At 32.5% G+C, this 15,375-nt stretch overlaps 1 protein-coding gene across 5 annotated transcripts in view; it reads right to left on the bottom strand.

Annotated features, from left to right (window-relative positions):
* The window catches only part of LOC123566423 (uncharacterized), a 145,808-nt gene that overhangs the window by 44,531 nt on the left and 85,902 nt on the right, over window positions 1–15,375 (bottom strand). The window contains exon 12 of one of the 5 annotated variants that reach the window (XM_053549905.1): window positions 4,021–4,205. The exons of the other annotated variants lie outside the window; for them this stretch is intronic. Coding sequence (XP_053405880.1) covers window positions 4,167–4,205 — 39 coding nt within the window. The 3' untranslated portion in view covers window positions 4,021–4,166. Of the gene's footprint in view, window positions 1–4,020; window positions 4,206–15,375 lie in introns of those variants that run through there. 5 annotated transcript variants of the gene reach the window in all.

Genomic DNA, 15,375 nt, shown 5'->3' with positions numbered 1-15,375 from the left:
TGATGGTGAACAAGTATTCCAAGTTTCAAAGCAAAAGCTTTGATAGTTTAGGAGAAAAGTTGACCTAAACATAAAACTTAACCAAGAAATCTGATATTTTCTAAGTACAAAAGGGGCCATAAATCTTGCAAAAAGCAAGATGGAGTTATGTTTCTTGCTATACAGAGTCAGCTTATGATGGTGAACAAGTATTCCAAGTTTCAAAGCAATAGCTTTGTTAGTTTAGGAGAAAAGCTGACCTAAACATAAAACTTAACCAGGCAACGCCGACGCCGACGCCGACAACCTCTCAAGTGATGACAATAACTCATCATTTTTTTTCAAAAAATCAGATGAGCTAAAAATGGCTTAAAAATAGAAAATTCTGTCCCTTTCAGGGCAGTAACTCTAGAACCCATGATAGATTTCGAAAGGAACCAAGATCTTATTGTGACTTAAGTTGTGTATCAGTGTGGTTAAAATCGAATGTAAAATTAATGTTACTTCTATTGTGTTCACAAGGTAAAAAGTAACAAATTTTGGCTCTTTCAGGAGTCAATCAGGGGTCGTAATTCCGGAACCTAAGATTGGATCTGACGGACTCATCATGGAATCCAAGATCTATTGTTGTTAAAGATATTTTGTTTGTATCAAGTCAAATTATAAGACTAGTGAAGTCTCTATACAGTCGCAAAAGCCAAAACAGCAGATTTTGGCCCTTTAAGGGGCCGTAACTGTGGAACCCAAGATGGGGTCTGGCAAGTTTTTGAAAGGAAAATCAATTGCAAAATGTGGTCAGTCTATCGTGTTCACTTAAACATCAACAGATAAGGTTGTTATTTTGTACACATTTTAACTGAATCAAAATTCAGATTGCTTTGGCTTGTCGTACAATATAGTAGGCACTGATAGTCGGCAAAATATAAAACGATATTCAAGCCACTGAAACTTAACCAAAGCCATTTCATTTTAAAGCCACTGTGCATATTTTTTATCAATTCGTAATTTTGGCTTTCTAGTATGACAATGCCTGTCTTTAAAGACTTTGCATCTACGGCCAAATAATATGCATGTATGCAGGATGCAGACCTAAAGTTAGTACGCAACATGACCCCTTAATGGTTGTACCTTTTATATAATACATAATGCATGTTCAATATAGTCAAAAGGGAGTCTAGTAATTTTATTATCTGTTTGCATTTATAAAAACAGATACTACAAAAACTGGAAATATAAATTTGTGTAAATATGAATTAGTGTATTGGAAAGTTTAAAAAAACTATACTGTATACAAACTAATTCCATATAATACATACGGCTACCCTAAGCACCCCTTATTTCTACAATGAAATAATCGATATGAATAATCAGCCTAAGGTCAACCATCGCGGTCAAGTTGCGACTACTATAGTCATTACATATCCCCATTTTAATGGCAGTTTTTATTCATGTTTATATAATAAACATTATGCCATGTTCTTATGATATGTCAACTGTGGTATCTGTATATTTTATTATCAAAAATGTTTCCACAAGTCTATTTTTACTACAAAACAGATACATACAAAAACACAAATAATACATATCCTTGGTGACTTTGAAAATGGCATCATTCATACAAGCTACACATAAAGAAAACAACAGTATACTGAGATGATGAGATATAAACCAGTTCAGAATAGCATGAATAGTTCATTTGTGAGTGAGTATGCAATTTAAACTTGCAAGCTTTTGTTTTCTGTGGTGTACAAAAAATAAAAAAATTGTATCCTTTTGGACGTTTTATTTTATTTATTTGGTCGACTGCTCAAAATTGGGATTTTTATTTTTATTTGTCCCCCCCCCCCCCCCAACCCCAAACTTCTTGAAAAATCTCCCGTAAACCAGAAAATAAAAAAATGCTGGCCTTATTCATGAATTTTTAAGAACTTATGAATTATTTCATGAATTATCAAAAAAGTTCATGAACTACAAGGAAAAGTTCACTAACTTAAATTCATGAAGTCTCAAGTTCAAGAATATTACTTTCATTTCATGAACTTGTAAAATTATTAATGTAGTTTATGAACATTTCAGAAAATCCGTTAAATAATTTAAGAAATTCATGAACTTGAAAATGAAATTCAGATAATGACTGAAATTGTGATCCAGGAACTACATGGTTATGGCCCTGTAAAAATGTTCTAGAACTAGTATTAAGTTCTTTAACATTCAAGAACTTCTGAAGAACTTAAAGAACTGTTCTTGAACCAGCATAACAGTTCTTAGACTGTGATTCTAGAACAATGATAGTTCTTGAACATTGGTTCAAAAACTGCAAAAGTTCAAGAACTTATAGAACTTTACTAGTTCCTGAACAGTTACTGTTGGTCTAGACTAAGACTAAGAACCAAAATTGTTCATGAACACAGGTTCATTAAAAGTACTAAAATTCAAAACCTTTTTCTAGTTCAGTGTAACCATTCCTTGAAGCCAATTGTGAGTTTCTGAACTGTTCATTCATTAAACATAAAACTTAGGTTTATTACCTTTTACAATAAATAAATAAGTTCATGAACTTTTCATGAATGTTCATAAACATTAAATTCATAATGTCACATGATCAGTTTCCATTATTTTGTTGCATGCTGGGAAATTTTTTGCACATGTGATTCAGCAATTTTTGAGAAGTTTGTGCAGCAAATAAGAAGGAAATAATTATCATACTACAGTTAGGAATGGTTTAAAAGGAACATGAGTATACTGAAAATCTAATAAGTAATGATGGTGTTGTCATAAATTGTTCATTGTAAAAAAAATAAAATCCTTTTAAAATGTCACAAGTTTTCACGACCCTGAGCAAAGCTAGTATCTGAATTTCAATCTTGAGATTAAAGTAAATTATACATTGTTTAACTTAATGTTTTGTATTTTATACAGCAATTGTTTACTTCTTATTATGCTCCCAATTCCACTCTAATTTACTGATTTACTCAACATGTCATTTGTCGAGGGTGGAAAATGTCATTGTCACAGTGACTCAGCAGAGACTAAAAAAAACAGTCTCTGGCCAAGCTAACTGATCAACACTTTGACCTACAGGATTTTTTCTTGTATCAAGCTCTACCGAAATTGTTAAAAGTATTCCATTACATGCAGATCTCTCAGGTTTCATAGTGTTACACTCCTACCAGGTTTCCTTGACTAGTTCATGAATTTGTTCATGAATAAGTGCATGAACTTTTTCTTTTATCTTTTTTTTTTTTTTTTAATATATATATAAATATTCATGAAAATCAAAATTTATGTTTCATGAATTTCAGTATTCTAGTTCTTGAATTAAAATTCATGTATGATTTTTAATTCATGAACAAATTCATGAATATCAAGTTCATGAATAAAAATTCATGAAAATCAAAATTTATGTTTCATGAATTTCAATATTCATGAATTAAAAGTCATGAGAACCAAAATTTATGTTTCATGAATTTCAATATTCATGAACCTGTTCATATATTATTTTTAATTCATGAATAAGTTCATGAATATCAAAATTCATGAAACATAAATTTTGATTCTCATGAATATTTATTCATGAACTATTTCATGAATAAATTCATGAAGTTCATGAACCTTTTTCACAGGGGAAATGTTGAAATCCCCTGAAATTGCTGTTTTGACCAAAACCACAAAATTTAATGCCCACGAAATTAAATGATTTTTACTGTATACCAATCTTACACTCAAACAAGCCAAATCTTCTTCATCAATTAGCAAAAATATTTCTGCTCCCTCCCTATATTTATCAAATAATAAACATCACAAGGTACGCTTTTGTATGACTTTCTGTTCCAAAATAGGAAAAGAAAAAATTGTGTCTGATCTGAACTATTTCTTTATTTCAAAGACCATATATATAAAATCAGATAAATCTTTTTAAATATCTTGTAATGACTTTTTTTTCCAAATTCATGTATGTTTCTGAATAATGATATATGATATAAACAGTAACATAATATGAAAAAAATTATGAAGAAATATATCACCTCTTCTTGTGCTTCCAGTATAAGACCAAGAGGCTCATACTTGGTGTCCTTGTACGCAGACAAGTGCAGGTTACCTCCTATAGAAAACATCTTCTCTGACAGCGTACACATTTCCTCACAACTTTCACAAACTCCAAAATCTCTTTAATCTAGTTCAGCTTTTCAAAAATGCACAATAGTTCTGACGGTACCTGCGCATATCTTGAACAAAAAAAAAAATCTATCACACTTGTAGCAATGTCTTTCCAAGCCAACTTTTTTTTCCCAACTTTTTTTCCAGTGTTAAAGGCTTAAAGCAATTCCAAGAATCTCATTTTAAGTCACGTCATACCTCTACAAATCCCTCCAAGCAGACTTTCAACTTCAGCAAGAACCAAATCACAGATAATAGGTGTTCACCTCACATCTTTAAAATCTAAATTAAATTTAAATTATCCCGAATGATTTGTTCTTTTACCCTGAGAATCTTGTTAATTGCCCATACTAATCACTCTGAAGACGTCAAATATATCACATACATTCTCAAGCAAGAATAATTATACACAATACTTAATCCACAGAGGAGAAGAATTGGGAAAAATTTAATTAGTGATGCTATTATTTCCTGTTCAGAATCCAATTAACAAAACTCTATTTCATTTTTTTTTTTTTAATGAAAGAGACTCCTTTTCAGAACATAGATCCAGAGGACGAATGTTACAATTCATTGATAATTAATAACAAAATGTTTGTTTTTTTACTTCATGCGTAATCAGCTGCAACCAATATTATGAGAAAATGTCTCGTTTTCAGTTCTCTTTACGCATATTGCATATACCTATCAAAATGTTCCTACTGATTTTACTGACATCTCGAAATGGAATCACAAAAAAAATCTATAACAACAATTCGTTTTCTCCAGGTATACAGGATGCGGAATCACAGTATCTATATCCGATATCTGAGTATTTCTAAATTTATGTTTGTATAATAGTCCTTCAGATACTTGAAATTTGGATTTATAGGAGCAGTTTTCTTAACAATCTTATAAATATTTCCTTTTTTCACGTTGTCTTTGGCACTGCATCACCAAAAAGCAATTTATGTAAGGAATGGTTTCAAAAATTATTACCATTATAGTCACTACTTATTATTGGTTATAAAATATAAAATGTCAAAACTGATCACTTTGCATGTCATACACTTTTTTTTCACATTATTAATTCATCATCTTTTAATACAGTGGTTTTAAATATTCCAGAAAGTTCTCTGCATTTGTTACCTATAAACAAACAGAAGTATTACATTTTAAAATTTTCTCTTTAATTATTATCTGTAAACTGCAGCATAAAATGTTCTAAAGTGTTTCAAAAAGATGTTCACCATAGACAGCCGTTTGAAAAGTTCCAGAATGTTTCAGTAACTCATCTACTGGTTTTAAATGTCCAAGAATTATCTTTAAGCTTATCTTCTTAAATGTTCCAGAATGTTCACAATTTTATCAAATCTACTCTGTTGTTTTAAATGTCCCAAAAATGTGTCAAATATTTTACTTTTGCTGATCATACACAATTGGTGTAAATGTCCCAAAAATATTCAATGTTTTACTTTAGCTGACTATACACAATAGGTTTTAATTTCCCCAAATATTCACCTAGTTTGTCAAATATTTTACTTTTGCTGATCATACACAATAGATTTAAATGTCCCAAATATGCTCACATAGTTTGGCAAATACTCTACTTTTGCTTATCATACACAATAGGTTTAAATGTCCCAAATATGCTCACATAGTTTGTCAAATACTCTACTTTTGCATATCATACACAACAGGTTTAAATGTCCCAAATATGCTCACATAGTTTGTCAAATACTCTACTTTCGCTTATCATACATAACAGGTTTTAATGTCCCAAAAATATTCACATAGTTTGTCAAATATTTTACTTTTGCTGACCAGACACAAAATTTAAATGTCCAAAAAAATATTCACATAGCTTGTCAAATATTTTGCTTTTGCTGACCATACACAACAGGTTTAAATGTCCCATAGTTTGATATTTTGGTTCTATAGCTGAGCAAAGACTGGGTTTAAATGTAGTGAGAAATTTTCCCTCAGCTTATCTACACAGTCTGTGACAATGCTGTCATTTGCCTGATACTGTACTAACACACAAGTCTTCAATATTGATAAAACCTGTTGCAGAATCTGCAACATGGAAACTAATGAATCTTCTATAGCAGCTTTAAACCCTTTCTTATCATTTCTATACTTCTTTACAATATATTTCATTTTTTGTTTGTTTCTGTCTCAAAGGATTCTGCAGACTAATTTTTCAGGATAAACATTACAAAACTAGCTGTCAAGTGCCGACTCCATACAAATGCATTTTTTTTTCTCCCCAAAAGTCTGGTTCTGACATCACAGTTTCTGTATAGGGCTATAGTCAAATTTATCCAATCAAAAAAGTTAGAAGGGCAAAATCGAGGTGTATAATACATTTTGCTTTATTAGGTGGGTGATGATATAAAGGTTTCCTCAGGTGTCTTCTTTGACCTCTTATGGGTGTTAAAATTACTTAAAATTTATTGACTTAATGGCGAACAGTGCAGACCATGATCAGACTGCACCAATGTGCAGGCTGATCTTGGTCTGCACTGGTCGAAAAGGCAAAATCACTTGCTGCCAGCAGGCTAAAGGTTAAAGGACACCAAGCCAACCTATTTTTTAAAAAGCTTAAAACTTTTTAGAAACCTAAGTTTGATGAAGATTCTTCAAGTCCTTTGACATGAGCCGAATATGTTTAAAGTTTATTTTCTTCTGTTTTTTTTTTTTTTTTTTTTTTTTTTGCTTAAGAAGCTCATAAAAGGATGCAACAAACTTGAGAAAGGTTCATGACAGGTCATGCTACTAACCAGGTTTGGTATAATTTTCACAAATAGTTTCAGAGGAACTAACAACTCGAAGGTTCAGCTATATAATACTGGTAAGAGACACTCAGCCAATGAGCAGAATTTCAATGATAATGTTGTCATACAAATCACAATACACATTGCACGAAAACTTAACTACTCAAAGCATCCCCCTAGCCCACTTATTAACAAATTGAGAAAGATCTTCTGCATGTTTAGTGCGAGAGAAAAAACAATTGTCAGTTCTAGAACATTTGCATTTAAATAATTCGGAGTGTCATCAATCAGGCTGTGTTAAAATTGAATAAATGAATATATGCATCAGTAAAAAGAAATCTTGTCTCCTAGCGTCACTCATTCATTCTAAAAGGGAGAATATGAACACTCTGCAAACTGAACAGAAGGATAAATAGCACTTTCTGCATGCATAAGTTGGCAAGTTAAACAAAAGCTACCATTGTTTGACTGATAGGGACAGTATAATGTACCGAGATGATCTCCCTATTGACCAAGGTGATGTCTCTATTTACCTTACCAAGGTGATCTCCCTATTAACCATACCAAGGTGATATCTCTATTTACCTTACCAAGGTGATATCTCTATTTACCTTACCAAGGTGAGCAGTTTGACAAAAAAACTTAAAGCAGTTTTGATTTTGATCCTTTAAGACATGAAAATCCTCAGAGAGAATTAAACCAATTTAATGTTTCTTCTGTTTCATTAATAGAATTATAAATTATTCTGAGAAGAGATCAAGATTATAGCTGTGACAGTCTGACAGTCACACTGACAGTTCGATTGCCATCTCCCAACAATTAGTGAATGTTTTAGTTAGTTTTGGTTCCCATGTTTCCCTTCATTAGACTAAATGCCTTTAGTTTCAAGTTCAGTTTCCTTTTCAATATTTCTCTATCTGCCTCATTCCCTAGAAAAGTACCTTTCTTTCACTTCAATCATTCTAATTTTGTATTGAAAATAAAAAAACACAGATGCTAAAACTAGAAACCAATATCAAAATAAAGCTCTCCATTAAGGAATTTAATTTTTTTGAAAGACGCAAATCAAAAAATATTTCGTTTCATTCAACTTGAGAAAAAAGAATTGATCCTCTAATTATAACTGGGCCAACCAGAATAGATGACTGCAGAATTTACAATAGAAATCCATTCCAATCAAATTGATTCATTCTGTATTGACTGAACTGCAATAATCAGAACCCGATCTCGCTCCAGTCAGCGGGATTCAGACCTTCATTCTAAAGAATCAGTGGAGCGTACATATTGAACCGGATATTGGAATCACTTTCAATTCAATGATTCCTATTCCAAGGAACTGTTTGGTGTAAAGATCTTTTGTGACAGTCTGTGAGGAAAGAAAATTAAAGAAATGCGAGTGTTTGTTCCCCTCATCAATTACAGCATTTGCCAGACAATAAATGAAAGTGCTTTAAGTCCAACCCCACATCAAAATTACCACTTTCCATTTCAGCGCTAGTTGCGAAAAAAATGTCCTTTTTAACCTAATGGTATCAAGAAGAACATGAAATAGCTTTCAATCCACTACATGAAACATATATGTTCTATGTTTTTAACACTAAATTGCTGCCCCTGACTTTCATACCTTTTAAAGATACTTGTTGCAGTTTTTTGTATTGGAGATGTGGAAAAAATTCCCCAATAATAGAATTTGTTCAAACTTTGTAACTATATGAATACAGTTTCATGTTAAAAACAGAAAAATGCAAAAGCAATCATAGGTCACCGTGCTTTTTTAAGAGTTATCGGCCCTTAAAACTGGATTTTTCTTCAAATTTGCATATTCAAGGGCAGATAACTCCTGAACAAGCACGGTGACCTTCAATTTTTTTTTCATAATTCTGTTTCTTACATGACACTGTGTTCATATACAAAGTTGGCACAATTTAATTCAATTATTGGGAAATTTTTTACCCCAAACTGCTGCAACCATCCTTAAGTCTCAACATCATAGGCAATAACCAGAAACCAAACACTCTGGTATGCTGGTTTCTAAAGTAAATACTAGAAACAGTATTACATTTCCTTTGCAATTTTTGTGTATATCTCTTTTGATTTGAGATAAAATGGACACCAGTTTAAAGGTTTTGGTTCCTGTCCAAAAGACCAGACAAAAATCTACTCCATTTAATGGATCACATTATAGTTAATAAATATTGAGCCATTCAAATATATTTCCAAATATGGTCAAAATGTGTTTAAACTAACGCAATTACCAGAATCGAGTAGGCAGAGAACCAAAGTAAACCTATACTAAATATATTACTGAGAAATTATGTTCCACAGAAAGCCGATATAAAACTTGTAACTGTCTTAGCCAAACAAACTAAAACTGTCAAATATCATGCACTTACAGGAAAGTACCGACACAAAGGCATTTAAATATTTATGAATGGTTATGTAAAAAGCAGTTTAATATTCATATCATTCTGCCAAATAGCTATCTTGTCTATGATGTATTTATTGCACAATGATGATTCCCCTGTCTCCGTGCCAAACTGTACACTTGTAGACTCTATATATAGTATAACTCCTGAGACTTTCGGCTTATAGATAGATTGCAAAACTAGTTGTTTTGATATTATTCACCAATATCTGTACTACTGATATCTTTGACAGTCCAAAAGCACATTCTATATCTATGAACACTGAGTCATACCAGCAAAATATACTTAAACATAGTCATTATTCTGGCCTCACAATCATAATCATCTCAATGACATCATTAATGGTCTATATATAAACAAAGTCATGACCAAGGATTTCTTCAAGGAAAGTTAATATTTCACAAACGCAGAATTCTGCAAGAGGTTAACGTGTCACAAAATGGCAAACAGAATACTACAATAGTAAATTGTTACAGCAGTCACATTGCAAATGTCAAAACATACACTTGGATAACTAACTACAACAGCATTGATATTGTAACTGTCAAAACATACACTATGATAATAACTACAACAGCCATGATATTGTAACTGTCAAAACATACACTTTGATAATAAACTACAACAGCCATGATATTGAAACTGTCAAAACATACACTACAATAACAAACTGCAACAGCAGTGATATTGTAACTGTCAAAACATACAGTCTATAATAAACTGCAACAGCAATGATATTGTAACTGTCAAAACATACACTACAATAATAAACTGCAACAGCAGTGATATTGTAACTGTCAAAGCATACACTACAATAATAAACTGCAACAGCAGTGATATTGTAACTGTCAAAACATACAGTCTATAATAAACTGCAACAGCAATGATATTGTAACTCTCAAAGCATACACTACAATAACTAGAACTGTCACAGGAGTGACTCATACCCCCACCATACGGTCTTGTCACAGAAGAATGGCAACCATAAGAAATCTTAAAAATACTTAGTCTTTGGAGTACTTCATCCTGGGCTTCCACATGTAAGTAATACTAGTATAATACTAGTACAGTAATACTAGTAAATATATTAAATCTCTAATATTAGAGATACACTAAAAGTGAATACAAAAAAGTGTCTTACCGACCCATGTTACCACAGAAAAATGTATTTACTTTTTACATAGGACTTATAATAAAAAAGTTAGAAAAATACCTAAAATATTGAAAATCTAAAAATAGGATTTCTAAAAATAGACTAATTCCTGGAATTTAAGGTGAAGAAACTCCATACGAAAGTTAAAAAAAGGTTACTTCCCTTTGGCTCTAAGCCAATCAGAATGAGATATAGTGAAAATACATCAAAATTAACCTTAAATTCTAGGTAAAAGGGGACACAATTCAAGAAAAATTAGTGTCAGAGTTATGCACCTTGTGTCACATGATGTGGGTGATGAGGTGGAACATCTATTTTAAGTCTGAATCAAATCCATTCAGTAGTAACTGAGATATAGTGAAAATACATAAAAATTAACCTTAAATTCTAAGTAAAAAGGGGCATAATTCATGAAAAATTGGTGTCAGAGTTATGCACCTTGTGTCACATGATGTGGGTGATGAGGTGGAACATCTATTTTAAGTTTGAATCAAATCCATTTTGTAATAACTGAGATATAGTGAAAATACATCAAAATCAACCTTAAATTTAAAGTAAAAGGGGACATAATTCATAAAAAATTTATGTCAGAGTTAAGCACCTTATGTCACATGATGTAGGTGGTGAGGTGGAACAACTATTTTAAGTTTGAATCAAATCCATTTAGTAATAACTGAGATATAGTGAAAATACAACAAAATTAACCTTAAATTCTAAGTAAAAGGGGACATAATTCATGAAAACTTGGTGTCAGAGTTATGCACCTTGTGTCACATGATGTGGGCACATGATGTGGGTGATGAGGTGGAACATCTATTTTAAGTTTGAATCAAATCCATTCAGTAGTAACTGAGATATAGTGAAAATACATCAAAATCAACCTTAAATTCTAAGTAAAAAGGGGCATAATTCATAAAAAAAATTGGTGTCAGAGTTATGCACCTTGTGTCACATGATGTGGGTGATGAGGTGGAACATCTATTTTAAGTTTGAATCAAATCCATTTAGTAATAACTGAGATAGAGTGAAAATACAGCATAATTAACCCTAAATTCTAAGTAAAAGGGGACATAATTCATGAAAACTTGGTGTCAAGAGTTATGCACCTTGTGTCACATGATGTGGGTGATAAGGTGGAACATGTATTTTAAGTTTGAATCAAATCCATTTGGTAATAACTGAGATAATAGATTTCGGGACGCGACGGGACGGGACGGAACGGGACGCGACAAAACTGACTCCTATATACCCCCCTCAAACATGTTTGGTGGGGGTATAATAAACTGCAGCAGCAGTGGCATTGTAACTGTCAAAACATACACTACAATGATAAACTGCAACAGCAATGGTATTGTAACTGTCAAAACATACACTACAATAATAAACTGCAACAGCAGTGATATTGTAACTGTCAAAACATACACTACAATAATAAACTGCAACAGCAGTGATATTGTAACTCTCAAAACATACACTACTATGATATAGCAAACTGCAACAGCCATGATATTGTAACTGTCAAAACATACACTACAATAATAAACTGCAACAGCAGTGATATTGTAACTGTCAAAACATACACTACTATGATATAGCAAACTGCAACACCCATGATATTGTAACTGTCAAAACATACACTACAATAATAAACTGCAACAGCAGTGATATTGTAACTGTCAAAACATACACTACAATAATAAACTGCAACAGCAGTGATATTGTAACTGTCAAAGCATACACTACAATAATAAACTGCAACAGCAGTGACATTGTAACTGTCAAAGCATACACTACAATAATAAACTGCAACAGCAGTGACATTGTAACTGTCAAAACGTACACTACTATGATATAGCAAACTGCAACAGCCATGATATTGTAACTGTCAAAACATACACAAACATACACTACAATAATAAACAGCAACAGCAGTGATATTGTAACTGTCAAAACGTACACTACAATAATAAACTGCAACAGCAGTGATATTGTAACTGTCAAAACATACACTACTATGATATAGCAAACTGCAACACCCATGATACTGTAACTGTCAAAACATACACTACAATAATAAACTGCAACAGCAGTGATATTGTAACTGTCAAAGCATACACTACAATAATAAACTGCAACAGCAGTGATATTGTAACTGTCAAAGCATACACTACAATAATAAACTGCAACAGCAGTGATATTGTAACTGTCAAAACATACACTACTATGATATAGCAAACTGCAACACCCATGATATTGTAACTGTCAAAACATACACTACAATAATAAACTGCAACAGCAGTGATATTGTAACTGTCAAAACATACACTACAATAATAAACTGCAACAGCAGTGATATTGTAACTGTCAAAGCATACACTACAATAATAAACTGCAACAGCAGTGACATTGTAACTGTCAAAACGTACACTACTATGATATAGCAAACTGCAACAGCCATGATATTGTTACTGTCAAAACATACACTACAATAATAAACAGCAACAGCAGTGATATTGTAACTGTCAAAACATACACTACAATAATAAACTGCACCAGCAGTGACATTGTAACTGTCAAAGCATACACTACAATAATAAACTATAACAGCAGTGACATTGTAACTGTCAAAACGTACACTACTATGATATAGCAAACTGCAACAGCCATGATATTGTAACTGTCAAAACATATACTACAATAATAAACTTCAACAACAGTGACATTGCAGCTGTCAAAACTCATCTCAAAAGATAACTATATCAACTGATGGATAGTAAGTCCCCTAAAATTTGCAATTTTTTTTCTGAAACGAATTTTAACCATTCTTGACTCAATAGGCATATCCTTATGTAAAATAGTTGACTGGATGGACTTTCACCAAACTTCATCTGTAGCATTCTCGCATTAATTCTACTGCAAACTACACTTTATTTTTTCTGCAGTGATTATTACAGCTCTATTATAACCACTGAGGGCCTACCCATATGTTGCTAACAGTAACTGTCATATAGCTACTACTCTGATCTATCTAGTCAATACATTGGTTGAAGTTTTTTAAGCACTATCACTGTATGTCTCTGATATTACTGAATGCCAGGGACAATCATCACCATCATGTGTAAGATTATCTGGCAGCTGCTATGTATCAATCACTAAAATTGAATAATCTATCTTCCTGTTGCTTAATTTATAGCTGAATGTCAGCAAAATATCAATGAGAAAAACACATCAGTCCTACCCTATCTCTGCCATATGAGCAGCGCCATAACAAAACCAACATAGTGCGTTTGCGACCAGCATGGATCCAGACCAGCCTGTGCATCCACGCAGTCTGGTCAGGATCCATGCTCTTCGCTTTCAAAGCCTATTGCAATTAGAGAAACCATTAGCGAACAGCATAGATCCTGACCAGACTGCATGGTCTGGATCCATGCTGGTCACAAAGCCACTATGTTGGTTTTCTCATGGCGTGGCTCATATATCTAACAGCATTATAAATGGAGCTGATTTTCACAAAATTAGGCCTAATTTAGACTATTCCTCATGTGATCCATCACTTTCTCCGAAAACATTTCCTACAGCAGAGAAAATGTAGTATCCAGACACAGCAGAATCTTTAGATAAGAATGTTTCCTTGAAGATCTGCAATCAGAATACAAATCTCCTTTTTAATCAATTTTGTTTCAATTTACCCTTACAGATGCAATTGTTTCTGACATATTATTTTGATTTTCTCTATGCAAAAGTTTGAGCCAAAGAATATTAATACCACAGTTTCAGAAATTTCCTGGTTTGTGAGTTTTCTGACATGGATTTTTAACTTTTCAGACGATTCATAAAACAAAACAAACAAAAAACAAGAGCTGTTCGTAAGACGGCCTATTCTCGACTATTCCAATTATTGTCCCAGAAGCAGGAATATTACCCTAAATGTTAAAATATCTATAGAGTTTCAATCCAGTATCTGCATTAGTTTTGGAGATGGTGGCTTGCATGTTAAACTTTAAGCTGGATTTTCTAAGTCCAAAAGGGGACACAATTTGGCCAAAATGCATGTCAGAGTTATGGGACTTTATGCTATCACTTAGTTTTACAACACTGAAGTCGCATGTGAAGTTTCAATTCAATACCTACATTAGTTTTGGAGATAGTAACTTAAACAGGATTTTCCAAGTCCAAAAGAGGGCATAATTTAGCCAAAATACATGTCAGAGTTATGGGACTTGACCATGTGAGGTTGGTAATTGACCTTGAAAAAAAATAAGTTTCAAAGCTATATGCTTTTAAATGATAGCTATATGTTCTTGCGTGAAAAAAACTTTAACCAATGTCGATGCTGATGCCCATCTTCAAATAGTTAACTAAAATTAAGTACAGAAAAAAATGGGAAAAAAAGTATAAAATTTGGTCTGAAATATAAATTCATACTGTAACCCCTTGTCAAGCAGGAAACTGTTGATCCTCCATAAACACGTCAAGCGTTCCAATAGTCACCTCAGTCACAATCAGTCCTTAATAATTAGCACGTCATTACAGTGCTTGCATGGTACAATCCTTTAATGTTTGCAGCCAACTTCCTTGGTTTAAGACCATTTTGGCTGAATTTTGAAAAAAATAAATGTTTTAATTACTTTAGACCTGGAGAGACTGTTTTCGCAATGGCCATTTTGTATGTATTAAATATCTGAGAGAAATCATTAGTATATAACTTTCTTAATGATGGACTGTTTTATCTCAAAAGACACCTCCATCATAATACTTTTCATCATGTGACATTGAACTTAAAACAGTATGACTGAGAGTTACACTATACTTGAATTCATTGTGGAAAACATTCATGCCAAAAGATACAAAATTTGTCTTGTATTCCAACTGTTCTCTGCATTCAGGTCTTTCAGCATGA

The sequence above is a fragment of the Mercenaria mercenaria genome, chromosome 8 (genome assembly GCF_021730395.1).
Source record: "Mercenaria mercenaria strain notata chromosome 8, MADL_Memer_1, whole genome shotgun sequence".
NCBI lineage: Eukaryota > Metazoa > Mollusca > Bivalvia > Venerida > Veneridae > Mercenaria > Mercenaria mercenaria.
The sequence above is the reverse complement of the archived record's forward strand: the minus strand, read 5'-3'. Positions and strand labels throughout refer to the sequence as shown.